At 35.1% G+C, this 27,702-nt stretch overlaps 1 protein-coding gene across 1 annotated transcript in view; it reads left to right on the top strand.

The window, feature by feature from the left end:
- Cdc73 (cell division cycle 73) overlaps nt 1-21,050 on the top strand; it is a 112,128-nt gene extending 91,078 nt beyond the window's left edge. The window contains exons 14-17 of the mRNA XM_042258265.2: nt 8,806-8,967; nt 10,882-10,982; nt 15,942-16,083; nt 16,889-21,050. Of these exons, the coding sequence (XP_042114199.2) occupies nt 8,806-8,967; nt 10,882-10,982; nt 15,942-16,083; nt 16,889-16,925 (442 nt within the window). The 3' untranslated portion in view covers nt 16,926-21,050. The remainder of the gene's footprint in view (nt 1-8,805; nt 8,968-10,881; nt 10,983-15,941; nt 16,084-16,888) is intronic.
- Nucleotides 21,051-27,702: the final 6,652 nt, after the last annotated feature.

The following is a 27,702-nucleotide window of genomic DNA, read 5'->3' as shown; positions in this document are numbered from 1 at the left end:
ATTTGTATGTGGAGTTCTTTTTTGCTCCATCCTAATTAGATTAAACCTATGAATTATTCTTTATTTCTCAAAGAATTTTTTTCCTGTTGAGTTTTGAGCTTCTTGTAAATGTGGGAGTACTTCAGGGATCAGCACCTAGAGCATCACCAGTCTACTATGACTTTCAACTCTCCTTTTGAGGTTTTTAACATACACATGATGTTGTTCTAGGTGTTAATACTTTTTTGAGATATTTTGGTTGCCAGGGTAGGAATAAAGTCTTGGGGCAGGGAAATTAGGAGAATGGGTTTGTTTCTAATTTCCTCTTCCAATGAATTTAACTATAGAGAGTCCCAGTGTATGAAGACAGACATTCTTCTTAGATTTCCTACTTTGAGCAGGATTTGTGCTTTGCCTGTTATTGTAGAAGCTCAGTAAACCGTGAAAGCAAAGCTTCGACTTTATTGGTTTGTAGATAGTGTCTTCTCTGACTACAGACTACTTTCTGAGTTTTCTACTTTGGAGTTTCCTTATTTACTTAGTCTTTGCCAAAACATTCCTTATCTTTTGCTCTCTAGGACAGAGATGCCTGTAAGATTTTTGTTGGTTTGTTTGTAGACTTTATTAATACTTTTTAGGGTTTGTTTTGAAACACTGTTCTACTTATTCAAGGATTTTTGTCATATCATACTAGAAACAGGAAAAAAGTTTTTAAAAGTAATAATTTGTTAACTCATACCACTGTTCCTTAAAACTTAAAAAATGCCTGTAAAATATAATTGTCTTAATTCTTGACTGTAAGTGAGAACACTCAGGAACATTATATTTTTTTAAATATTTTCTTATCACTGTGACAAATATCTGAGCTGAGTAAGTTAAGATAGGGATGATTTATATTATCTCACAAGGTTGAAGATATAGTCTGTCATGATGGGAAGGCTGTCCTTGTCTTAGGATATGGTCTGTCATGATCGGAAGGCTGTCCTCGTCTGAGGATATGATCTGTCATGATGGGAAGGCTGTCCTAGTGTGCTTTCTGTTGCTGTGATAAGACACTGTCCAACACCAACCACATAAGAAAGAGTTTGTCTTGAACGTCTAATCCTACTCACTGGGAAGGAAATGAGGGCAGGAACTCCAGTCAGGTACAGGGAGGCAGAAACTGAAGTAGTCATGGTAACTAAGAGTGCTGCTTAGTGGCTTGTTCTCTATGGCTCTTTCAGCATGCTTTTTTCTATAACCTAGGACAACCTGCCCAGGGGTGTCACCATCCCCATTGGGCTGGACCTTCCACATCAATCATTAATCAAGAAAATGTCCACACAGGCTTTTGCCCACAAGCCAGATGATAGAGGCATTTTCACAATTGACATTTCCACTTCTTCAATGATTATAGCTATGTCAAGTTGACCAAACAAACAATCAACAACAACAAAGAGAATAAAAACTTAACTAGCAGAGAAATCCTGGCCCCAGAAACAGGAGTCATCTCATCACAGTTGAAGTACATTTAGGAAGCAGAAAGAGATGCTAACTATTTGAATTGTCCTTTTCATTCATTTGGGACCCAGCCCATGAAATGGTGCTACCTATGTTAGTGTGGACCTTCCCACCTCGATGAACTTGTTCTTGTGTGCTTTCTATTGCAGTGTTAAATAAACACCATGACCAAAACCAACTTGGAGAGGGAAGGACTTATTTTATCTTAAAAGTTATAGTCCAGGGCTGGAGATACGGCTCAGAGGTTAAGAGCACTGCTTGCTCTCCCAAAGGTCCTGAGTTCAATTCCCAGCAACCACATGGTGGCTCACAACCATCTGTAATAAGATCTGGTGCCCTCTTATAGCCAGCAGGGATACGTGCAGACAAAACACTATGCATAATAAATAAATCTTTAAAAAAATGTTGTTTTGTTTTGTTTTTTTTTTTAAAACAAAAGTTATAGTCCATCATTGAGAGAACTCGGGTAGAAACACAGACAGGGGGAACTTAAGTAGAGACTGGAAGAATGCTGTTAGTGGCTCACCCCCTGGCTTCTGACCAGCCAATTTTTTTTATATAGTCCGTGATCCACTGTCCAGATATTGTATTGGCACAGTGGGCTGGACCCTATTACATCAGTTAGCAAGCAGACATGCCAGCAGGCCAGTTTGATCAGGCAATTCCTCATTTGAGACTCCCTCAGATAACTCAGGGCTGTGTTTGGTTGAAACCTGAAGTTCAGTAGGAGATAACCCAATCTAGCAAACTTGCTGGGTGGCTTGTCTTTTAGGTCATTCTAGATCTATTCATTTGACAGTCAGCATTCACCATGATAAATCTGAAATAATGTAGTTCTATTTAAATAATTTTTTCAGGTTGATTTTTCATTTTACCCAATAATCACAGATATGCTTCAGAGTAGCACACTAGTTGATGTAAACATCACGTCTGACTGACAGTTGAGAGATTGTAAATTAGGTCAATTGCTATCTTAAAAAATCCATTGTAAAATTATTAATGTAATACCCTTTAAATAAGACAAATTCTTTTTTTTTTTTTTTTTTTTTTTTTTCTTCTTTTTGGTTTTTCGAGACAGGCTTTCTCCGTGTAGATTTGGTGCCTGTCCTGGATCACGTTCTGTAGCCCAGGCTGGCCTTGAACTCAGAGAGATCCTCCTGGCTCTGCCTCCCGAGTGTTGGGATTAAGAGCCTGTGCCACCACTGCCCGGCTAAATAGGACAAATTCTTAGTGAAATAAACATAGTTAGATTTACTATTAAATACTTTAATTCCTTTTTTAGGAACACATTTAAAGCTTGATAGACTAGGAGATAACACTTTTTCTCATATTTAACTGTCTGATGTACTGTTCCTCCAGGTGCCGCTGTGTTAACTAAACTACTTGGGCAAGGAGAGGCATAGGAATAAAACACTGTTGTTTGTTCTAATAGTACTGTATATGTAGCACTTTGGTCATACTCTTTGTTTAGTTGAGGAAATCATTGCATATTTATTGAACTAATGTAAACTTATGTGTCATGACTTAATTTTGGAATATATCCTACAATTGGTGATGTACAAATTAGAGTTGTCAGGGCTTAGTGGCAACCCTGACATAATTTTTATTTTTCACATTAAACATTTCTAAGAAGAGACTTATGTCTACAGTGTATAAGGAACTCCTATATACTGATATTAAAAAGACTCAGAAGCAAAAGATGAGATACTGCAATAAAGAATACAATATCCAGTAAATACATGAGATAGTACTTCACACTCATTGAAAATGGCAAAATTAAAAATCTAGTTCTCAGGAATTTTTTATGAATATGCAAAACTATTCTTAAAAACTTTTTTTGCAATTTCTTACAAAGTTAAATGTACTCCATGATTCAAAAATTCCACTCCAAGGTGTTTATATAGAAGAAATGAAAATACATGTTTGTAAATTACTAATGTAATTCCTGTGCTAGCTTAATTTGTACTAACCCATGTCTTAGAACCTTTCTGGTGAGGACTGAATGTTTGTTCTGCTATCAATTTCATATATTTAAATTTATCATTCATATGATGATATAAAAAAGAGGAGACTTTGGGAGATGTGTTGGTTGATATTGTCAGCTTGACAGAATCAAGAATCACCTAGGAGACAGACCTCTGGACATAGCTGTAAGGGATTGTCTGCATAGGTTAGCTGAGATGGGAAAACCAGTGAACTTTGGACAGCACTCACTATTCCATGGGCTGGGGTCCTACAGTGGATAAAATGAAGAAAGGGAACTGTGAGGGGCATTCGTGGCTCTCTGTTTCCTGACTGTAGTTACAATGTGACCAGCTACCTCGAGCTCCTGCTGCCATCACTTCCTAGCCGGGAGGGACTGACTGGACCTCTGAACTATGAGATATGTAATAAACTCTTCTTTCCTTAAGTTTTATTTGTCAAGCTTTTTTTTATTTTGTGACAGCAACTAGAAAAGTAACTAAGACTGGGGCTAATTAAGATGAGAACTCTGCCCTTGGTAATAGGATTAATACCGTTGCAGTGAAAACCTCAGAGTTCTCTTGCTCTCTTCACTGTGAGGACATAGAGTGCAGGTGGCAGGCTGAAACACTAAGTAATTCTTTCCTCCCGAGGTTTCAAGTCTGTTGTCATCTTGATGTTTGACCTCAACTTCTAGAAATGTTAGAAATAAAAGTTGTCTTAGAAGCCACCTTGTCTGTCATGTTTTTATTATAATATCTCAAATGAACTATGACACCCGTACACCCACAATTAGCAAGAACAAAATCATTTTCAGTACTGAAGTCTAATGATAAAATACCACTCAGTAGTAAAAGAGAGCAAACTACTGATTGTGTTCCCACAGTGTGGTTGAATATTAGAAACACTTGATTGAAGAAGCCAGCTACAAAGGATTATGTCCTATAGGACTTTATGTATATGAATATGGCAAGACCAGTTTATCCTGATGGGAATATAAAGTGATTATTGAGAGAAGAGTGATGAGAATTGACTGATTGAAAGTGCACAAGGCGTCAGTGGATATCACATTTTTTTTTTAAATGAACATGCTCTGGGTATAAATTTAAACTTTTTTATATTTAATTGTGTGTAAATTTTATGCCAATGTTATATGTGCAAAAATACATTAAAATGAATTCTACTTTGTGAGAAGATTACAAACTTTTGTTGTTATAATTACTTTGAAGATCTAAATGATCTCTATAGAGAACTTGTACTGTAGGTAAAGCTCTGCTTATTATTGTTCTTGAGGTATAAATGAAAATTTTTCTGTCATAACATCAAGCATTGTAGTCTGCTAGAAGAAGTAGCCAATTCCAGTAGAGGGATAGTGGCTTTCAGTTATGTGCAGTATCATTAAAGTATTGGAGTTTAGTTGGCAGTGAATATTTTTGATAGAGTTTGTATACTAGACCTTAGTGTCTCTTAGGTTTGATGATCTTCAGCAAGATGAACAAGTAGCATATAATCTTTCTAGTGAACTTCAAAAGCAGTCATAAGGTTTATCCTTATGTTATCAACTCCCCAAAGGAGGAAAGTATTTGAAATAGAGCTGCTGCTTATTGTTAACAGAGGAACTCTGCTGTTTTTTTTTTTTTTCCCGATGCAAGCACACAGAGGTTTTTAATAACAAAACAAACAAGCTTGATTCTCGTCCAACATAGCAGGTGGAGGAGAACGCCCCAAGCACTCACTTGAAGGGGTTTATATAGGAAAGGTTTACATGCAGCTTGGGATTGGATGAGGGGGTTAGGGGTGAGGTAGTTCTTTGAAGTTACTGGTTATAAGCATGAGGTTACTGATGGCTAACAGGATTCAGGGTAACTACAGAGACATAAATTTTTTACTCCCCATGTCCTGCTTTTGTTGAACCCAGGATATATACATTCAGATTTATTGTTCCAGTCCTACTCTTCTCCAAGGTCAACTTCTGGTCAGTTGAGCCCATTACTCCTCATATCTTGTTTTGCCAAGTCCAGCATACATAGATTTATTGTCCCAGCCTTAAGTTCAACTTCTGATCAATTCTAAAACTACTGGTCAGCAAATGCCTTTGGAGGAGGGGAGGGGGAAGTGCCTCTCAAGATGGCTACTGATTTTTCCCTTTCAATTCCATTGTCCTGCGTAAAACCCTAAGGGGTGGGATGTCTTATGCCCACTTTGAGATGATGGTGCCCTGTAGCACAAATCCTAATTGGTCTTAATAATAAAAACCAGGAGCCAGATATTGGGGGTAAATGCTGAAAGATCAGTAAAGGAGCCAGCCATTAGAGAGACTTCTTTTTTTTTTTTTTTTTTTTTTGGTTTTTCGAGACAGGGTTTCTCTGTGTAGCTTTGCGCCTTTCCTGGAACTCGCTTTGGAGACCAGGCTGGCCTCGAACTCACAGAGATCCACCTGCCTCTGCCTCCCGAGTGCTGGGATTAAAGGCGTGCGCCACCACCGCCCGGCTAGAGAGACTTCTTACTTCTACTGAATCTTCAGCCTGAAAGGGGCTGAGCTCCTGTCTCCACCCAATCATATCACTTCCTATTTCCTCCTCCCTAGTGCTGGGATTAAAGGTGTGTGCCACCACTGCCTGGCCTCTAGTGGCTAGCTCCACACTCTGATTTCCAGGCACGGTTTATTTGGTAGAGCACAAACAAGATATCACCACAGTGCCCACACAGTAAGTGAGGAATTTAAGCCCAGAAAGGGGTTAGGTCCCCAAAGCCAACTAGTGAATGGTAGTGCCTAACTAAAACTCAGTGCAGTATTCTTTTTTTTTTTTCCATTAAGTATTATTTTATTTATTTATTATTTTATTTATCTTTATGTTATCAACTGACCAAAGGAGGAAAGTATTTGAAATAGTTATTGTTCTTCTTATTGTTAACAGAGGAACTCTGCTGTTCTTAAAATAAAAACATACCTTGACACAAGCAGACATTAAAATACTAGAACACGTGAAAAACTTAGTTATTTTTTAAACTTCTGGATCATATGAGTTGTTCTGAACTTTAATAAAACTGAAGCAATCAGTGTAGAAACATGCAGGTGCTACATAACTCTTATTTGTTAGGAAATAGGTTGGATTAGGTATGTAATAACTTTATTAATTGGGTAATATCATTTGTTTTTTTTTTTTTTTTTTTTTGGTTTTTTTTTTTTTTGGTTTTTTCGAGACAGGGTTTCTCTGTGTAGCTTTGCGCCTTTCCTGGAGCTCACTTGGTAGCCCAGGCTGGCCTCGAACTCACAAAGATCCGCCTGCCTCTGCCTCCCGAGTGCTGGGATTAAAGGCGTGCGCCACCACGCCCGGCTGTTTTTATTTTATAATTCATTATCGAAGTACTTTTTTTATAACATTTCAGAATTCAGAAAGAAAAATGTGGTATTTATAAATGTGAGCAATTTAACCTCAGCTAGGTAGAGACTGAGGCCAAGAAAACCAACTTAGTTTTGGTGCTAAGATTTGTGCGCGTCTGAAACGAGTTCAAGAGCACAGACTCAACCATGTAGATGCATTCTGACATTTAATGTGCTTCATTTGCATGTGCATGTTTACTAAATACTTTCCTTTATTGTTTCCAACATTATATACAATATTTTAAAACTATGTTTTATTTAAAGTGCTGCTTTAAATTTGGCATTTTCTGTATAAGCTTGATTAATTAAAAATGAGCAAAAATTATACAGGAGGAAATGATTAGCAGATATAAAATAAAGATAAAATCAGGTCCTCTCAGATAGTTTCTGTACTGCTGTTATTATCAAGCACTAAAATCTTTCATGACCACAAAATTAGCATTACTTTATAGAAAGTTTCAAGGAGCCCTTCCTAGTGTGGACTTAATGCATTCCAACCCTAACCCTAACCCCACAGCCAACTCTTATTTCTTAGCCCTTATCCCTTTACCATTTCATCTTCCCTAGCCTTTGGAAGCACTGCTCTGCAATTGCAGCGGTTGTATTGATCTCATTGGAGAGGCTAAGCCATGACTAATGGACCATATGTTTGGATTATATTTACTTTAAAAATTACAAGTGTTTATACCCAATTAAGTATTAGGTACTTTTTTCAGTGTTCTGACAGAATACTCGACAGAAGCAACTTGGGTTCCTTTTGTCTTACAGTTGTAGGGTGTATATAGTCTCCCCTGTGGAAAGCCCTGGCAGCAGGAGTGAGACAGGTTGTCACACTATATCTGATTCAGGAAGCAGAGAGAAATAAATGCTGGTGTTATTTTACTTTTATTCAGCCACATGCCTCAACATTTGGAATAGTGTTGTCTATAATCCAGGTGGAACTGCCTCCTTCAGTTAAACCTTTCCGAATTCCCCAAGACACACCCAAAGGAATGTTTTCATACCATTCTAAATTGAGTCAAGTTGACAGCTAACATGCTAACCATTATAGCTTGTAAAACACTACCAGTTTCTAGAGTGGTAGCACCTCTTCAGAATGTTAGGCTATTTTATAGTATGTCTTCTGTGGGGAGGATACAGTAGAAAATTGAACCACATAGAATTTATAAATACTGTTATATGATAGTATTAAAGGTGTTTATTAGAACAGACTATTAATATATGCTGATTTTCCTACTTTAGAATCTTAAAAGTAACACAGAAGTTTAATCTCACTTTTCTTAATTTTTCTGAAATATAAAAGTATAGAAGTTTTTTTTAAAAAAGTGTCCAGTGGAGACTGGCTCTGTTTCCAGTGTGGCCTTGAACACACAGAGATCCTACCTACTAAGTGATAGGATTAATGGCGTGTGCTGCCACTGCCTGATATTCTAACTAGAGAGAGGAAGGAGAAAGACAGCAGAGAGATGCTGCTAGCTGCCAGAAGAAGCAAGATGTAAAGTACTGGTAAGCCACAGTGGAAGAGTGTAGATTTATAGAAATGTGTTAATTTAAGATGTAAGAGCTAGCTAGTGAGAAGCCTGAGCCATTAGGCCATATCATTTGTAAATAATATAAGCCTCTGTGTATTTATTTGGGTCTGAGCGGCTACGGGACCTGCAGGTGGGAGAGATTTGTCCTGACCATGGGCCAGGTTGGGACACAGAAAAACTTCCAGCTACACAGAGGTAGATGCGGATCTCTGAGTTTGAGGGCAGCCTGCTCTACACAGCCTATTTCCAGCATAGGCAAGCCTACACAGAAACCCTGTCTCAAAAACCAAAATCAAAACAAAACAAAAAGGAACGTATCTTTCCAACTCATAAGATCTACATGTAAGGCAAACATTTTAGCTTAAAATATTAACATTTCAAAAAGTATTTAAAAATATATTTTCCTTGTTTCATCATATTGTGTGCTTTTTCTCTACTCTTTCAAAGGTTTGTCCCATCAGATGAAAAGAAGAAACAAGGTTGTCAACGAGAAAATGAAACACTAATACAGAGAAGAAAAGATCAGATGCAACCAGGGGGCACCGCCATTAGTGTCACAGTACCTTATAGAGTAGTAGACCAGCCCCTGAAACTTATGCCTCAAGATTGGTAAGGTTCTCCCTCCCTCCCCCACTCTCTCTCCCTTCTCCCCCATTCTCTCTGCATTAACGTTTTGTTTGCATTTAAAGTTTATTTTTAAATATTTATTTTGTGTGTATGAGTATGCCATGGTATGATTGCAGACGTCAGAGGACAGCTTGTAGGAGTTGGTTTTTCTCCTCTACTGTGTGTGTCCTGGATCAAACCCAGGTTGTCAGGTTTGGTAGCAAGTGCATTCACCTGCTGAGCTATCTTGCCTGCCCATTTTTTAAACGATATAAATAGGTATCATACTTTATAACAGGTTCTAAATAGAAATTATCTTAGAAAATTTATTAATCCATATAGGAAGATTATATAATAATACTGATATTCTAGAAATATATGCAATTACATACATATTATAGTAATAACTATTATATGGTGTAAGTTACATCTAATTTATTTAGTAGTGTGCTGTACTTTTAAAGATGTTTTTGAAAGTTTGGGATATATATTCCACAGAAGGAAATATTTTTATTTATGATTTAACTTTAGCCTCAGAAACTTTGAGAAGAGTAGGAATTTTCAGGTTGCTGTTTTCCTGAGTGACTTTGCTAGTTGTCATTGTGTGTGTGTGTGTGTGTGTGTGTGTGTGTGTGTGTGTGTGTGTCTGTCTGTCTGTCTGTCTGTCTGTCTGTGTGTCTGTGTCTGTCTGTTGAAGAATAGCCTCACTCTAGTTTGAGCTGGAGCTCACAGCACTCCTTTTGCTTTAGCCTCCTGAAAACTGGTTATTGGCATTAATTCCATACCTGGTTTACTGTAGGTCTTGAACATAGTAACTGCTTAATTGTTTTGTTAGGTGTATAGAGTTGTTATCTAAGGCAGGGATTATTATTGTGTGGTATGAAGATCCCTAGGCATTCTGTAGACCTTTTAAAGGGCAGCCTGTTTCTGTAGTAATATGCAGGTGATTTATATCTCTTGATATATCAGTCCTTAAATGGAACTTTCCTACCCAATGCCTGAGATTAATCATTATTCTCCTTCCTTCTTCTCTCCCCTGTCCCTCTCTCTCTCTCTTTGCCTTCTGTTTAGTAGACTGTTCTTTGTAGTATTCACCTCACCAGAGTGTTTTGAAGATGAAATGTATTAACATGATTAATTTATAGTGTGTTTAAAACAACACTGTCACTTAGTAAATACTTAAGTTAATGTTATTCATGGTAAGTAACCATCATTATTTTGTTCCTGACTCTTGTATACTTAAACTGCTTATGGCAGTACTTTATAGAATTTTTAACTGAATATTATGCAAAATAATGAAATGTGAAGACCTAGAGATTTGTTTTTTTCTTGGAAAATTAGTTTGTATAGCTGGAAAAAAAAAACAAGTTTCTTTAAAAACCTAACATTTACTGTAAATAAAATAGTTGTCTAAAGCTTGATAAATTAGAAATGTTGAGGTGATCTTATACTTAGATTTCTTCCTAAGGAACCATAAGATTTGAAAGTAAGTCTTTGAAAGTTTCACAAAATGGCTGGGGAATTCCTATAATTTAGTGTTTTAATTAAATTCAAATATTTAATATTTATTTGAATTTCCAATAACTTCCTTTTAAAACCAGTGTGTTCAGTTAATAAATCAGCTACCGATCTGTATTCCAGTCTGTAAGTCTTTACTTAAGGGAAGAAAAAAGGATTACAAAGATGACCTCAAACTATTGTTTGCAGCCATGTCCTTAAGACTTCGGTAGGGGCTAGGGTCATTAAGGTTTATATCCTACCAACATAGTAAAATGTCAACTATGTTTGTCTCACCAAGAGGACTGCTGGGACGACTGTCCCATGAATAATTAGGAAACTTCTTTTTAAGGATTTGCATAGTTAAAGCTCAAGTTTGAGATATTCTTCTCTCTTCCACTCCCTTCTTTCTGCTTGTAGGGATCGGGTTGTAGCTGTTTTTGTTCAAGGTCCTGCTTGGCAGTTCAAAGGTTGGCCATGGCTTCTACCTGATGGATCACCAGTTGACATATTTGCTAAAAGTAAGATTCTCTCTCCATATGTTTACTGCTTATTCAGTGTAGAACTAGTTTTTAAGAGAAAGAGCACATGTAAGTCACCCTGTATAAGAATGTATGAAAGGATTGCCATTGAGTAACATACAAACTAACCTTTAACCACCTGTGAGGTATTTTTAAAGCCTTTTGTACATTAATATTTTTTATGTGGTTGTATATAAAAATATGAGTGTTGCCTATATGTTACATTGCCAAATATTTTAGGTTTCTTACATTATTAATAATTCAGTATGCCTATACATATTTATAAGATTAATAACTAGCTACATATAATATACATTGTATAAATTGATTTCTACTCATATTTCTCTACCTGCATATATCAAGCAATAACTTAAGTTTTAGATAGGTTGACTTTTGCTGTATAGCAGCACTAACTTGAAATGTCCAGGACATCTATCAGCTACCTCATCTGGGATGGTTATTGTATGATTGGCCATTCTTCTTCATACAGTGCTCTTAGCTCAAGTGTTCTTTCTTTGGAGAATCCTTACTAGTGTTTGTTTCTTGGCAATTTAAAATTTTTCTATCTTTATTGGAAGAGAATGCAGGTACCACAGAAGGAGCAGCCCTTTTCTGCTTTATTCATTCCTTCCACCTTTGTATTCTCAACAAAAGAGTGCCAGATACATGGAGACTTTCTGTAACTGTTCTGAGAGTGAATGACTTCATATGATAAAAATCTCTCTTGTTGAATACATTGGTGGAAATTGACACAGTAGATTATTTAGTCTGTTAGGTGGAAGGGATAGTCCAACTATTACTTAGTTGGCCAACCCAATTAAAATATTAATGTTAGTGAAAAAAATTAAAAATTAACCAGGGACAACTTATTGTGAATATAAATTGTACTTTTATTTAGTCCAGATATTTTAGCAATCCATTTTTGTTGGTAATACCAGTCTGTCCTAAAATTAAAGTTTTATTAATTTGTTTTTATTTTATCTCAGTCTACTTTTAAAGACAAATTACAATATTGCCGTTATTATGATAGCTCTTTATTCCACTTCTGAGGAATGCATAGAGTTGGCACATAGAAAGTTAAATATATGGAGAGAATGGAAATGTGTTAGTGAATGCAAGTACCTGTTTCTTTTTTCTTTTTTTCTTTAAATCTTGCCTTGGCTATCATTTAAAAGTGATTAGGTTATCTTCAAGATAAAAAGACCAAATTTTATTAGGAATATAATGTTTATTACAATCATTGAGATTATTCTTCCAAGGTAGATAAGGATGTTGAGAATTTAGCAATAATCAATAAATTTATTCCACATACTATTCTTTCTCTTCATTGTTGCTTTCATACTGGCTCCTTTCTGGCAGTGGTTAGAAATGTTCTTCTATATTTAAATGAATCCCAAAACCAAACCATGAACCTAATCTCCTACCCTCTTTTTTGTAACTACTTTGTGGAACAATTATCTCCACAAACTTGGCGCTCAGTTCTCAAGCCACTGTACCTTGGCTCTTTCACTAAAATTGATTTTCTACACCTCCCAGTATTAGATAGTTTTGGCCTTCTATCAGAATTTTACTGTGTTGACTGGTTTCTTACTTTTTAAAATGCTTGTGTCCATGTACTGGGCTTCATTTGATCTCAAGGTTTTTTGGTTTTATTTCTTGGTAGTTCTTTCTGACTGCCAGCTGTACATTTTAAATTATTGTTCCTCTTTAAATTCTGAATACCCTCTAAGGAAATCTTACATTTTCAGTTTTTTGTTTCATTTTGTTTTTTGAGATAGGGTTTCTCTGTGTAATAGCTTTGGCTGTCCTGGAACTCATTTTGTAGACCAAATTGGCCTCAAACTCATGTAGATCCGCCTGCCTCTGCCTCCTTAGTGCTGGGACTAAAGGCATGTGCCACACTGTCCAACTCACATTTCCAGTTTTTTTTCCTCTCCCCACTTTATAAAAATTATGTCTCTTACATTTCAGCATTGAGGGACTGCTGTATGTCTTACTACCCAGTAAATACTTGGTAATGTTCTTTGGAATATGACAATCTATTCCAATTGACACCAATTAATTGACGTACTCTCTTCACCTTTTTTATCCGTAGCTTAGTTTTTTTCTGTGATTTGCCTAAACCAGAAACTTTGGCCTATATTGTCTTTTAGCTGTTAGTGCTTGTCCTAGTTTCATTGGTGTTCCTATAATAAAATACCTTGACAGAAAGCAGCTTAGGTAAAAAATATGTTCATGTCAGCTTATACTTTCTTAAGTTCATCATTGTGAGGAGGTCAAGGCAGAACCTTTATTTAGCTAGCCATATCACATTACAAGTAAAGAGCAGAGAGAAATGAATACATTCTTGCTTGCTTGCTTGCTTACTTGTGCTTCCAGCGGATTTCTCTATTCTTATACAGTTTAGGACCTGTGGTGCTGCCCATAGTGGACTGGCTCATTCTACGTCAGTTAACTTAGTAAGGAAAGTCCACCATAGATGAGCTTAGATGCCAACCCAGTGTAGAAAATTCCTCATTCAGACTCTCTACTGAGGTGATTCTAGTTTGTTTCAAGTTGATAAATTAACCATCACAGTGCTTTTCTCAGCTTTTACAGTCCCACCCTTTTCCACATCATAATGCATATAGCAAAGAATTTAATTACTTATATAGCATAAGAGAAACCTGGGAGTTTGGGCAGTATTTTCATGAACTATAAGTAGAAAAGTAATGTAATATTGCATAATTATGATACAGTCAAATTTAGCAAAGATATTAGATACCAAATTCCAAATAAAATCCTTTCAAAAGTATAATAAATTTTAATTTGTACCTTAATATTTTATGTTTGAGTAGCTGAGTAGTTATATACATTTGTTTTTGAAAACAGCCCCCCCCACCCCCACCCCACCCCCACCCCCCACACTATTGAAATGCTCTAGATTAAATCCTTGACTTTTGTATGCTAAGGCAAGCATTCAATCTTCAGCTCTCAAGATTTTTAAAAAAGATTATTTTTTCTTATCTATATTTGAGTTTGTCTGCATTTGTGTATGTGCACCATATGTGTGCTTTCTGTCACAGAGGCCAGAAGAGGGCCTTGAATTCCCTACAGCTGGAATTTACAGGTATTTATGAGTTGCCATGTGGGTACTGGGAATAGAACCCAGATCCTCCTGGAGAGCAGAAGCCACCGTGACATCTCTCCAGCCCCATTCCCCAAAGACTTTTTAATGATAGTTTCTTCAGATTTTTGCTGGTTACTATTACATTTTTAAAATCTCTGCAATATCTTCTCTATCATGGCATGCCATTAGTGTATCTGTTTTTTCACAAGGATACCTTTTTGTTCCCTGCTGAAAATTTTTGCAATTTATAAATTTTGCCTAAAGATGTATGTTACTCTGAGGCATATGATTTTTATTTGTGTTCATTGTGTAACTATGTAATTTCTTTTGTTTTTACTTGAAGAACCTTAGAAAACTTTTTTTTTTTTTTTTTTTGAGTCACTTTTTTTTTTGGTTTTTCGAGACAGGGTTTCTCTGAGTAGCTTTGCGCCTTTCCTGGGACTCACTTGGTAGCCCAGGCTGGCCTCCAACTCACAGAGACCCACCTGGCTCTGCCTTCCGAGTGCTGGGATTAAAGGCATGCACCACCACCGCCCGGCGAGTCACATACATTTTATGGTAATATGCTGGCATGTTTGCTTTGCATTATTGATATCTGCAATAAAGATATTTTGTCTGTTGCAGGACAGCCAGGGCTGCACAAAGAAACCCTGTCCCCAAAACCAAAATAAATAAATAAATAAAATAATTTTTTTGTCTTTTATCTGATGAGGGGAACCTTATTTTCTTAGTATGCTACCAACTTTAGTTTAAAAAGTCTAGATCAAAAGTAAATAACAGTAAAAATTATTCATTTTTAAAGAAATTACAGGCTTTAACAATTCATAAGAAGCATTTTATTTTTTAAATACTATGTCCATCATTGAGAGATACCAGGGCAGAAAGTGAGCTGGCCCAGAGGCAGGAACCATGAAGGGAAGCTTGTTGGCTTGTTTTTTGTGGCTTGCTTAGCCTGCCTAGGCATGGCATTACCACACTGGACTGGGTCCTCCCACATAAGTCGCTAATCAAGAAGATGCTCCCACAGTCCTGGTTCCAGGCCAGTAGGATGGATTTTTCTCAGTTGAGGTTCCTTGAGTTTCTGTCATGTTGACAAAACTCTGCCAGCACTGAGTCCTGTTGGCTCTCACTCCCTAGTGACTTCACAGGTATTTGTCATCCTGGCTCTGTCTCTTCTACTTAACTGAAGAATTCCTTTCCTTTATTTAGTAAATAGTTTATAAGGATTTCCATATCACGTGAATTCTAGACTGATATGGGCTTCCAAGACCAATATCACTCTGAACGTTTATGATCTTAATCCTTTGTCCTTTCTCTTTGTTACTCGATATATTCCATTTCTTTGACATTTTCATTTCTAAGACTAAACTATTCCAGTATTATCTTTATCATTGTGTCACTTTGTTCATTGCTTGTTTTTCTTTGTTTTAAATGAAACATTATTGCCTATGTAGTCTTTTTCTGAATTTATGTCTTGTGAAAGGTACTTTTTTATGTCTCTGTGATCTTGTATTACCCTTTTTATACTATATTTGAGTTGTCTTTCTCTTAACTATCCTTCACTGAATTAAGAATTTTATCTTACCTTATTTGTTATTCAATCACCAGTTGCTAACTTGTATCAACTCTCGCTATTGACTTTGAGTGTTTCTGATGGTACCATAGAACAGCTGTTTCACAGGTCACTGGATATATTGTTAATATAGCTTTAGTTAATAGTAGAAAGATTGGAATTTTTGTTTGTTTTGGTATTTGTGTGTATTTATACTTCTTTCTAGAAAATGTTTCCATAATTTTGGCTATAGTTTTTAATAAGAATGCTGTTTTCTTTCTTCCTGTTCCCCATGTAGTTAAAGCCTTCCATCTCAAGTATGATGAAGTTCGTCTAGATCCAAATGTTCAAAAATGGGATGTAACAGTGTTAGAACTCAGCTACCATAAGCGTCATTTGGATAGACCAGTTTTCTTACGCTTCTGGGAAACATTGGATAGGTAATTGTGATCCTAAAATATACTCATATATACTTTATTTTAGCAATTTTTTAAAATCAGAATTTAAAATCTTTAAAGTTATAAACTATATTTTGTAATTCCTTGCTTTGAATATTGTCTGATTTGATGCCAACATAATTGATGATTGAGAAATACTTTGATTTATTGACTTAATATGTAAATGTAGAGTTTAGAGTCTATTAGAAGGCACATTAGACTCTGTTGTGAGAAGACAAAGACAAAGATTTTGTGATCTTGCTCTCATGAACTAGGAAACCTTCTGCACTTCATTTTCAATCTGCTTAGGAACCTGCTGTCAGGTGACCCCGGGCTTTACCCTGAACGCTTGTGAAAGGAATTTAATTCTTCATTTATTGTAATTACTAGGATAGAGTTGTTAAGTCTTTTAAAATAGCAGCTGTTCTGTAATTTACAAATAAAAGAACAGCGGATTATCATAACTAATACTATGGACTCAGTTGCTATTTGTTGTGTTCCCTGAAAACTATATCTTGTTTGGTATCTCTCACTGGATTATGTCAGTTTTCTGAAAGTCATTAGGTAACTCTATGGCTGTAACTGATAGTGTGTAAAGACAAATGTACTTCCAGTAAGCTCTTAGGTTATAGAATTTAATGAAAAAAAAATTTTTTTTCAGAAGCTGCAAAATCCAGTTTCTAGTTGCTTAGTAAAAACAGTATTTTGTCCCTTAGTGATTTTGTAATAAAGAAGTCAACCCTTTTTACATGTTAAAATTTTGAAATTTGTATTGTCATCATAACCCATTACTCTCTTTTTTTCCCAGGTACATGGTAAAGCATAAATCCCACTTGAGATTCTGAATCACTTGATTCCTCCATTTCTGAAAACTTGGTTTAAGAAGCATGGATATAGCTTCATCTACAGACTGAAACCCAAGCTTTATGAATTCATCAAGAACTTGCAAATGAAGAAGGCCACAGAGCAGTCTTTTATAAGACCTTGTTTGATTCTGTGTGCTTCAAAGGGGCATTGCCTCCCATCCATACAAGCAAACTTTTTTGGCTTACAACTATTTTTTTAATATTAGCCTTCTAGTCTGTAATGGAAATTGTATATTTTGATAGAAGCTTTTTCTCTATTGGTTAAATTAGCATTACTTAAAAACATTTGTTTCTTTAGAAATAAATACAGGTTATAAATGTGTGTATATTTAGAAGTTATTAGGCTCTCTAAGCCATCTTGCTTCTGATTTTTCATTGCTCTATGATTCCTTTTACTGGAAAATACTGTCATGAATGGTTTTAAATTTTAGACTCTAGAACTTCAAAACCCTATCAAAGGGAAGTAACTATTAAATCAGTTGAAAGTTGGCCTGTGTGTATACTATGTCTATACTAACTCATGTTTAAAAAGGAATAATGAAAAATCAAGAACAAGTCTTCAGTTTCGGTTGAATTCAGCCTTTTCAAGATTTCTTTTGTAAATGAATACATTTAATGAATGTACACTATCTTTGTTGACTTTGATGATTTTAAACTTAAAGTGATATATTTCTATCTGGGATATGTTTCCACTTGAAAAGAAATCTCAAGAAACAAAGATTAAAGTATAATAGGCTGTAGTGACTCTTACCTAGAAAGCTAAAGTATGATTTGGGAGACTTGAGTACGTATCAGCCTAGTTACAGTGTAACTTGAACTTCTAAGTTTGATTTTGATTCTTATATGCTATAGGATTTTGAGTCTTCTATTTGTACACATGTCAACTTGGGACTTCTTATCTTCCATTATCTCTAAATATTGATAAATTCCCAGGCACCAAAGAACACATTTGGTTACGTGTCTGAACAGAAACAAGATAAAAACACTGGTATTTTTATGTGTGTGTTCAATGTGGTATAAAATATAAAACCTATATTTTAACTTAGTAAAATATTTTACTATTTCTCTACTTTAGACAGAGTGTTGCATCCAAGCTGCAATGAATGACCATGCTCTTTGAGTCCTGGTTTTACCTTTTACTATTTAAAAGGAATATTTATTCCTTGAAACCGTTTTCTGCCATTAGAGCTCTTGTTGACCATCCCACCTTGTATCTTGTTTTCTTCAGTGGCTATCTCTTAGGTTATCAAATTGGGGAACTTGGGGGGTGCAGTAAAACATTTAGCTCTTCTGTTCTGGTGAGGATACTTAGCCTCTTTAGAATTTAATGCTATCATAAAGATGAGAAAAAAGTATTAATTTATTTTATTAACTTACTACAAAAATCAATTATCAGTAAAAATGGAAAAGATATTTATTCAGATGGAATTCAGTGGGCTCTCCAGAAGAGAAGCAGCTATTGTTTCAAATGACTTTAGTACATTTTGAATTTTAGTAGGTTTTGCCCACAATTTCCTATTCTCCTGCATCCTCTTCTTTATGGCAAAAGAAAACTCAGTTTGTTCAGAGAATTTCTCAGCATACAAATCTATTCTTAAATTATGTATTGAATAAACTTTCTCCACAATGAAATAGTCAGTGAGTCAAACCTGTAATACTTTAATGTAAAATTACTTGTTAGGACTACTGCAAAGTGGACATGAACTACTACTACCTTTCCATAAAGATGTTTGATATTTATTCTTACTATCTGAAATTTACTTGATAACAGAGTATGGTTAAAATTAATATCTACTTTGAACATGGTTTATTTTTCTATTTTAAATTTGCTTTGTGTTTAGTCAAAGGTTTCTGGGTATACCTGTAACTTAGTAAATCTAGAACTGTGCTTTACGCGTATCTTGAAATCAGATTATTTGTGTGCACTGGGGTTTCTTGTTTTATTTTTAAGATTTTAAAAAAGAAAATTGAGGTGGAATCATAATGAGTTTCCTGATAGCAGTTTGGTGGACACATGTCATTTACTTGTTCTTTTCCCATCCTTGCTGACCTCCCCGTTCTTCTTGCCTCCATTTCCCTTTTTGCTTTCCTATCACATATATTCTATTTCTTTTTCTTTTTCTTCCTCACCCTCTCCTAAGAACTCTTCTGCCTTCTGTATCATAGTTTCCTTTCTTTAATTACCTACACATAAACATGCACAAACATTTTAGATTTTTTTTAACCTCAACATTTTGGTCCCATAAGTAAGTTTATGAAATTTTATAGTGATTAATTATAAAAATAAAGGGAAAAAGCAAATTATAAAAATCCACTATGCTCAGCCAATCATTCATTATTCTCCTGTGACTCAGTTCTGCAGCAGCACCTAACAGTGCCTTGCACATGTAGGCATTCAGTAGTTATTTATATGTGTAAATGGATGATGTATTTTCAGCATAAGTGATTCAGTCTTTAAAATAGTTTTGACCATATTTGGTCTTAGAATTTGAGAATAAAGAAGTATAAGCAATGAGAAGAAATAAGTAGATAGTTTAATGAAAATGAGTACACATTAATAAGTTCAGTTTCCCTATAAGTTGCTAACTGGAGGTATTCTTGCCAGCTTTACTTGTAAAGGAAGGTTCTCTGTTATCTGGAGTCTTCTAAGTAACAGTAAGAAAAAATATGTAGTTTTTAATCAGAAGCTCACCATTTGAAGAGATTTGAAAAATATATCTGAATCCTTACTCTTATTTTCTTGGATAAACCCAATTGTTACTAAATTTCAAAAGTTTTCCAGATAATTTGTGTGTGTGTGTGTGTGTGTGTGTGTGTGTGAGTGTGTGTGTGTGTGAGTGTGTGTGTGTGAGAGAGAGAGAGAGAGAGAGAGAGAGAGAGAGAGAGAGAGACAGACAGACAGACAGACAGACAGACAGACAGACAGACAGACACGAGGGGGGGTAGTGAGACTCACCCATTTAAAGTGTTATTGGAAGTGATACCAGTATTGAATGTTGTGTTTCCTCCCTCCTTTTTTTCTCTTCATCTGTGTATGTTTTGTGTGTGTGTGTGTGTCTGTCTGTTTGTATGTATGCATGTTTTGAGGCCACTCTTTGCACTAGACCATCTCTCATTGGTGATATTGGCCTATATCCCCAAATGACAAATTCAAATCTTATTTATTTAATATACAAGGAGTATTTTGCTGTTTAATATTTAAACAACGTTTAATATATTTCATTATTAATTAGTATCATAGCTTATGGTTTGTTTACTGTTTGCTTATTATTTTACTAAGTTCTTTAGCAGCAGAAGAACAGCAGTTTATACAGGAAGAACTAATTCACAATGAGGAAATTCTCAAGTCTTTAAGTTCAAAGAACTACTAATTTCTTTGCTATGCAGAGTAAGATACAATTCAACTATGAAAAGAAAAGCATAGTTTGAGTTAGTCTACACAAAAAAGTAAAAGTTCTCACCTAAATGAAAATTTATCTAATAAATACTGAAGGAACATTTCCTAAATAAAAATTTCTGTGATTTCTTAACACAAAGTGATGACAGTGTTTTTGTTTTGTTTTGTTTTGTTTTGTTTTGTTTTGTTTTGTTTTGTTTTGTTTTGTTTTTTGGAAAGTGGGAAGAGATTATTTATTGCACTGATGAGCTATGCAAAATTATTTAGCATTTTATAATAACTTACAGTATTATTAATACTGTAATTACTGAAGCTGGTCAGATTCATTTAGAAAGTGGCTTTAAATTTTGTGGATTTTTATTTGTTGTTGTTGTTTGTTTGTTGGCTTGGCGATAAACCCAGAGCTATGTGCATTTTAAGCAAGCACTTCTACCACTGAGTTACACTCCAAACCATAAATTGTGAAATTGGTTAGATGCAAAAGTATAACTAAACCAGAAAAGTTTTATTTTTAGTCCCCCACTCCAGGGAAATTTATTAAAGCATGTGTATGAATGTCCATACATGCATACACAGACAAGTCAATAGATTTGTTATTCTGTATAATTTAAATTTATGTAGAATGTTGAGAAAATTATAAAAGTATAGAAATTTCAACTGAAAAGCTGGTGTCTGCTGTTTTTACAATAAATGAAATTTTAATTTAATTGCATTTACTTTGAAATTACTGGACTGAATTTTCATTATCCATTGGGCTTAATTTTCATATGGTGATTTTCATTAATTTATAGTAAAATGGAGAATTGGTCAACCTTGACTTGGAGAATTTAAATAGATTGGTTTTTTTTTTTTTTTTGACATCCCTGGCCATGTTTAGAAGTATGTATTGTCCCTAACATAGTTTCTGCACTAACATGTTGGCAGAACAGCTGAGAAGAAATTGAAAATGTACACTAAATGTATAAAGAAATCTTTTTAGTAAGTATGCATAAATTAATAATGCTTTCAGGTCACTGATGTGTTTGGGATTGTGTATTATTTTAGGAACTGTTCATAAGAGTATCTTGGAAGTTATAAATTGCCATATACTGAAATGCAGTAAGCATTTTTATATGAATAAAGTTTGTGAACTACAACCAGATTTGTGCCAAAATTTAAAAGATGAGATTATAGTATGTCAAAATTAAGCAAATGGTCGTTCCAAGTATTTTGTGTGCTGTTGCATTTTGTTTCTATGCAAACAAACATTAGTAAAGCTACTTAACCTCCTACTTTGGTTATAGTTCTTAATAGGTGACTTAGTCCCTACCATTGTAGTGACCACTCACTGGTTGCTTAATCATCAACTAGTGTTGTTTGTGAAGCAAAGTATTTTCTGAATAGAGCTTCATTAGAATCCTGTTAGGAATGTTCTCATTCTTATTCCATTTTTATAACTTTAAATTGTGGGCTTTATTTTACATAAAACATTTTGCTGTTAAAAATCTTGAGTACATATCTACCTTCCCTTAATTCCCAAAAAAGGCCACAAACAAACAAACAAAACAACAAAGGAAGTGTGTATGTATATGTGTACACACACACACACACACACACACACACACACACACACACACACACACACTCCATGCCTACCAAGAAAGGCAGAAAGTATTGTTGAGTTTGGCATGTTGTCGTTATGTAAAAGGATTCATGATATTTGTCAGGCATAGTATTTCTCTTCAGGAAATAAATATGTTTATTCTTTGGAATTAATGAGTTAAATCCAGTTAGTCTTTTTTTTTTCTCAGTTAATAAGTTAAATCATTTTTAGAATTAGACTTCTTTGTAAAGTCAGCAGGCTTCATGACCTACTGAACTTACAGTTGAAGTATGTCAAGTTTCTTGTTATTGTAATAGTAAAGTATATCCCAATGTTTTACATATAAATATCCTGATTTTAACATTTTATAAATTTGAAAACCACATTCCCATATAGTCAGATGTACTCCAATCATTAACAACATTATCATATTGGCAATGCCAGTAATAATATGGGAATTTGATGTGACGGTTTTTTATTGAAGGAAATGGGCCATATCCAAATTTAATTTTCATTCTCTTCACAAGCGCTCAATAAATATGAACTTTATTCTTCTATTCTCTTCAATCATCTGCTCTTAGATCCATGTCTGTGAACTAAAACAGAAAGTGGATGTTCTGTTAGGTTTTTTTTTTTTTTTTTTTTAAGACTCAGAGATGTGCATGTTAATAGCATGTTGCCAGGTAAGCTTTTTTCTTTCTCATTTTCTAAAATAAGTTCCTTTTTCGTTTAATTGCATAGTGATTGGCATTTAGTATGAATTGGAAGACTTTATAGCAGTTTTTAAAAATAACCATAGAAAACCTAATCAGGTAGCTCTATAGTCCGTCTAGTAGTCACCTGTATTTTTAGTTTATGTTTCATCCTTATCCAAAGAATACTGAACTAATGTATATAGAGCTGAGGTCACACTGAAGCTGAAGACATCTGAGAGATTCCTTTACTACATTTTGGTAATTTTATTGGACTCTGCTTCCTTTGTCAACAAATTTCTTGGAGAGAACACACCAGGTCATTCACTGTGGTAAAACAAGGTCATGTATTCTTAGAGAACTGCCTTTCGAGAGTTAACAGTGTTAAGACTAAATGTGATGGCAGCATCTGTTTTTCCTTTTTAAGTTGGCTGATAATATAAACGTTCTTTGAAATGAAGCGGTTTGAAAGTTTTTATCAGTACTCTGCAATCACTGAAAGATATAAAAGTGAGCCTCATCATGGCTCATTAAGTTGTTTTAGCACAATTTAGTGTCATTAGTATTTATGGTGCTTTCCACTGTAAAACAGTTTAGAAATGTTTTGTTTTCTTAGGTAATGTATTTTTATTTTGTAATGAATAACGCATTACAGAAACAAATGTAGAGCCATGGATAAAATAATTGAGCTTTAAAGTAGTTTAAGGATAAAGCAAGTTGACATTGGACTTTGAAGAAAAAGAAATTATTTGAGAATCTTAAAAAAGAAATAAGCAGAATGGAATTTGGGAGTTAGGCAGATCTCTGATGTGATTTTTCTCCAGAAACATTTAACTGCCAACTGCAAGTGAAGTGTAGAGAACCAGAGCCACTTTATCTATTTATTTGTTTGTTATTTTATTATTTATTTATTTATTCATTCATTCATTCATTTATTTATTTATAATATTTTTGGTGGAAGTAGAAGTAGGCCAGGGAGTTGGAGACATTTGCTAGGTGATGGTATGTGTTGACAGCAGGTGGAATCCAAGTTATACAAAGAATAAGTCATGGAGAAGAGCTGGTAGAGTTGAGAAGGTTCTTGTACACTAAAAGCTTCACTCAATTTGAGCTTGAGAGATGAGAAGGGGAGATTGAGTGGGATGTGTAAATTCAAGAGGTCATTTTTTTAAAGCATCTCTTACAAAGATTAACTTGACAAGTTGTGAGCCGACTTCTGGGTGCTAGAAAAAAGACATCCCTGAATATACTGATGGTAGGAAAGGACTTTATATTATGGAGAATTTTTCTTTGACTTATCTGAGCTGCCTGTTTCCTCAATTTATTCTAGACTTGGAATAAGACCTGTTAAGATGTTACCAACTTTCTTTTCCTACAATGAGGTTAGTTAAATGCTATTCTGAGTCTTTTCTGTGTCTCTTTCTTTGTTAGCATGAGGTGGTATGCCTTATGTTTTTGGTGGCTAATTTTTTTCTTCCAATCCTTCCTCACTTTCCCATCAATTCCTTGATTATGCAGCTGCAATCCAGTATTATTCCATTGTCTTCACCCAGAAGTGACCTTATCTTTTCTTGATAGAGGGAACAGAAGCCATGGACTTCATAATACTGTATGGCTTAAGCCGTGAATATACATTTGAGCATCTTTTCTTCCTATCAGTCTAGTGTCCTCTTGATCATTAGTGACTTGTATTTCTCTACAACTTAACTGTTGCAGGATTTGCCAAACTATTCTCTCTCTTGTACATTCATCTTGTTACCCTGTAGTTAGATCTTTCAGGACATGTTGGTTATCTTTTGTCTTAAACACCGGTGGTGGTCTGGGAGAAAAGGCTTGTACTTGTAACTCACTTCCCTTTTTCTCTTCCTGTGATCTTTCTTAATCACTAGATAAGTGGCTGTGGCACCAAGACAGGGCAATTAGTGTTTACAGTGTGTTTTATCTACCGGAATATAGAGTGGACGCTAAACTCTTGAGCCTTTCTTTCAAAGATCATGGAATTAGAGAAAAAGTGGTATTGTCCACAATTGTGCTGCCAAAGACATTACCTTCAAGTGTTCTTTCTGGGTCTCATGGTGAGCTCAGTTTCATTAAGTTTGGAAAGGGCAAATCTTTAGTGGGGAAAATAGAGATTTCCTTATGTTTGAGTTGACAACTTGCTGATTAATAAGCCATCAACCCACAGAAATAGAGGTAATTGAGTTTAATCAGCCCTCAGAATAAAGGTAATTGAGTTCATGATCATTGCTGATTAGAATATTTCATAGTATGATTTGTGCCAAAGTTCGGACCAGTAGACAAAGGAAAGTATACAAGTGATAGGAAATATCCTCTATAGTGAGAACACTCAGGAGTAATGAAAAGGCCTTGTTGGTTAGATGAAGGACAATTTGAATTTTCAAATGTTATCTGAGACAGTTTATAGACTATACTTTTTATAAAGCAAAATAAAACCACGAAAATAGCAAAGAAAGGAGTGGTCAAAATTGGTACTAGATTAATAATTTACTAAGAAGGCAAAAACTCGAAAGATATGAAGGTCATAACCTCCAAGAAATAAATAGAAAATATTGAGTGTGGCTAAGAAGAGCCAGTAAAAGCAAGTTGCATTGGGCACAACTTGTAAATACTAGAGAAAAATTCCAGTAGTTGAAAGAATTTTGATTCCAGGCAACACTGGGAGAAAATATAGTTCTTTTTCATTTGGATATTTTTTTTAATTGCTTGATTTGTGCCAGTGACAAGAACTGTGTTAATGAACAAAAACATTAGCCACACTCTCCCTGGGAGTGAAGAGATAGACAGTAAACAACTGTTTTCTATACTAACAAATGATACACGAGAAAAATGAAGCAGAGGAAATACTATTTTGTAAAAATGTGGCAGAGTTTAACCATTTTAGAGCACAAAGAATCAAACCCAGTACACTCTAGGCAAGTGATTTGCCACTGAGCTATATCCTTGGCCCAAATTTACCATTTTATATGGATGGCCAGAGACAAATAAAATGACATTTACGCAGTAGGTAAAGCAGTTAGCTTTGTGACTGTATAGGAAGAAAGCACTCAAAGTAGGAAGAGTTAGGGTCATAGTTACTGTTTAGAGAACTGACAAGGAGGCCACTGGGCTAATGAGGTAGTGGATGCAGTAGGAAACAAGCTTCTGTAATGTCTCATGGACCAAGGAAGACCATTGGCTGGGACTTTTCTTGGTTTAGTGCAGAAGCTGTTGCAGAATATTTGAGAGGAGTGATAATGACTCAAAGTGATTTAAGAGTCACTGACTGGTTAAAGAATAGACCATGTTTAGTTAAAAAGGTAAAACCCAAGAAGACCAGATCTTTAATTACTGCAGTAATTTATACAGGTAATAAAATTTATTTATTTATTTTTTTGCTTAAGAAATGAAAAAGTATTCCTGCAACTAGAGTGAACAAGACTGTTTAAGTATGGAATTTGGGATTGGTAGCAGCTGAGAGGATCAGTTTACTTTTGAAATATTTGAAATACCCGTTAACTGTGTGAAAAGCGTCTTTGGGTTTTAGGCTAAAGAGGAATGTACAAAGGAAGAAGAAAGGCCCACTTCTAGACTTAAGACTGTAACCAAGTCTCTTCAGATAAGATTATCTTGTCAGAAGGTTACTCTCCAATGTGTAGGAGGTGCCCAGTTGTAGCTTTATCTGAGGAACATATCCCTAAAACTTAAAATATCAAATTAATCAAAATATCCTATGGTAGAGTACCTGAGAATTTGTAGTATGAGTGTGATGTGCAAGTCAATATGCCCTACTCTATGGAAAATAACACTGTCATACTGAGCTATTTTAGCAAAACCCAGAAGTAGGAATGAAGAGAGTAAACATATTCTAGCTTTTGTAGCTCTTGAGAACAAAGGCTTGGCTTCTTAGAAGATTAATGTTTATTTTAGCACCTAAAGCTTACAGAAGCACTTTGGAATATTAAAAAAAAATTTGTATTGATGTTTTGGAGATTTTAGAAGTTATTTCCAAGTTGTTACATTGTGAAGCTTGAAATTTTTGCTAGGTAATACGCTAGATTTTCAGCCACAAAAGCACAAGCCCAAAGTATTTCAGTAAGCCTTTTCAAAATATTCTTCCGGTAGCACTTGTTTTCTAAAAAAAATTGGACTTTTTGGTTACCTGTTTTCATAACTTTTAACCTTGTAATTTAGCAAAGAGCAAATTTAGGAGAAAGTTCAGTTGTGTCATTTTCTTGAATTACTATGGCTGTTTGTCATTTCCCCTTCTGATCCTCTTGTGTTACTTTACTGTTTTGTGAGATGTCTGTAAATTATTGGTAAATGAGGGAGTCAGGGCACCACTGTCAGGGCTTGTTCTTAATTCACCTTGTATCCAGATCAAGTAACAGCATCTGTATCAATATATCTGTTATTTATTAATAAACCTTAATTTAAATACAAATATTCATCTTATTGTCCCTTCTACCCAGTACTTCAGTGAATCATCTTGCATGCTCCCTGAAGTATGTTGCTCAGATTTAGAGACCTGTAACACTGTATTGGTTACTTGTCAATGTGACAAAATATCTGACATGAAATAAAAAAGAATTATTTGAGTTCACCATTTTGGAGGGATCATTCCATGGTACATGATACTTGTCTCATGTGCATGTGCTGAAGGAGCACTTGATGGAACCCACTCTTCATGTCTGAAGGATAAGAGGCACAACGGAGGAGGATGTTGACATTGCACTAGCTTTTCCTTTTCCTGTTATTTTATATTCCATGTTGCCATGCACCTTCGGGGTGGGTCTTCCTCTTCAGTAGTCTGCTCTGCAATTGCTCTTTAATTCTAAGTTCATAATTCTTAGTACAGTTGGCAATGAAGAGTATCATAACCACTAAATAACATTAACTTGTAGTGATAGGGTGGTTGTGTTATTGTTAAAATTCATATTCTTTAGTACCTATCCTAAACTTTTAACTGGCTACATACTCTTTTCCACTATGGCTGTGTGAGCACCATGTAAGCATTTTAGATGGGTACAATTGTTTGCTGTTATGTCACTGGTACAGTGATATCCCTATATATGCTTTATCCGTGTA

This window comes from Peromyscus maniculatus, chromosome 11, assembly GCF_049852395.1.
Source record: "Peromyscus maniculatus bairdii isolate BWxNUB_F1_BW_parent chromosome 11, HU_Pman_BW_mat_3.1, whole genome shotgun sequence".
NCBI classification, from domain to species: domain Eukaryota; kingdom Metazoa; phylum Chordata; class Mammalia; order Rodentia; family Cricetidae; genus Peromyscus; species Peromyscus maniculatus.
This window is presented reverse-complemented; position numbering and strand designations above follow the sequence as displayed.